The 1,145-nt window shown below is 53.1% G+C and overlaps 1 protein-coding gene across 1 annotated transcript in view; it reads right to left on the bottom strand.

Moving 5' to 3' along the window:
- Window positions 1-1,145, bottom strand: part of GABPB2 (GA binding protein transcription factor, beta subunit 2) — a 21,168-nt gene that overhangs the window by 10,649 nt on the left and 9,374 nt on the right. Inside the window, exon 6 of the mRNA XM_014960837.1 lies at window positions 663-796. Within this exon, the coding sequence (XP_014816323.1) occupies window positions 663-796 (134 nt within the window). The remainder of the gene's footprint in view (window positions 1-662; window positions 797-1,145) is intronic.

The raw sequence follows: 1,145 nt of genomic DNA on the forward strand, positions 1-1,145 counted from the left end.
CCCGCCTGGATGCTCCTGAGTAACATGCTCTAGCTCTGGGCAATCCTGCTTCAGCAGGGGAGTTGGACTAGATGATCTCTATGGTCCCTTCCAACTCTAAAATTCAGTGAAATTCAGTGAAATTAGTGCTGAGAAGAGGAGAAGGGATCGAGAAAAACCTTCTCCCTCCCACCAGAGCGATGGGAGAGTCCTTCCTGCTGCTTTACGAGGAGCCCTGACTTGTCTCACACCCAGCCCACGCGTTGTGCTTCCATGGGAAATCCCAAATAATCCCTGTGAACCACCACCATCCATCTAAACACCCTGAGCTACAGGCAGAACAGCAACGAGTGACTTCCCTGGCTCTTCTCCCCCTTGTGCTTCCAGGGGAAATCCCAAATAATCCCTGTGAGCCACCACCATCCATGTAAACACCCTGACTACAGGCAGAACGGCAACGAGTGACTTCCCTGGCTCTTCTCCCCCCGACCTACACTCAACTGAGCATCACTGCTCCCAGCCCTCGTGCACTCACTAACGCGGGAGCACGTGTGGGAGGAGCAGGGCCCCTCTGAGAAGAGCACAGCTCGTTTTTATTCTGGGATGGCTCTGGCAAAGCCCAACATCCTCAGAAAAACACGCAGGAGATGACAGCAATCAAAGCCAGGAGCAGGAATATCTACCTCGTCTTCCTTGGAGTCATCTACGTCTCCTTCCACTTTCTGCTTCTTGGCCAGCGGCTTTTCCTCCTCTTCTGCGTCATCCCTCTCTTCAGTAACAGCCTCTTCTGCAACCTGACCAGCAGGTACAGTTAAAACTGAAAAATTAAAAGGTGACAAGTTATACAGTGCCAGACACACTCTCGCACAGATGTTTCCCAAAAAGCCTTCTCCGAAGTCAGTGCATCAGCGCCGTTGGGGAAAAGGAGAGAGGAGAGCTGTGGAAGGAGAGAAGAGAGCCTTGAGTGCTGTGTCCAGTTTTGGGCCCCCTCCCATAAAAAAGACATTGAGGTGCTGGAGCGGGTCCAGAGAAGGGCGACAAAGCTGGTGAGGGGTCTGGAGAATAAGTCTGATGAGGAGAGGCTGAGGGAGCTGGGGGTGTTCAGCCTGGAGAAGAGGAGGCTGAGGGGAGACCTTCTTGCTCTCTCCAACTCCCTGAAAGGAGGG

Source organism: Calidris pugnax, unplaced genomic scaffold, assembly GCF_001431845.1.
Source record: "Calidris pugnax isolate Ruff unplaced genomic scaffold, ASM143184v1 scaffold469, whole genome shotgun sequence".
Classification (NCBI taxonomy): Eukaryota; Metazoa; Chordata; class Aves; order Charadriiformes; family Scolopacidae; genus Calidris; species Calidris pugnax.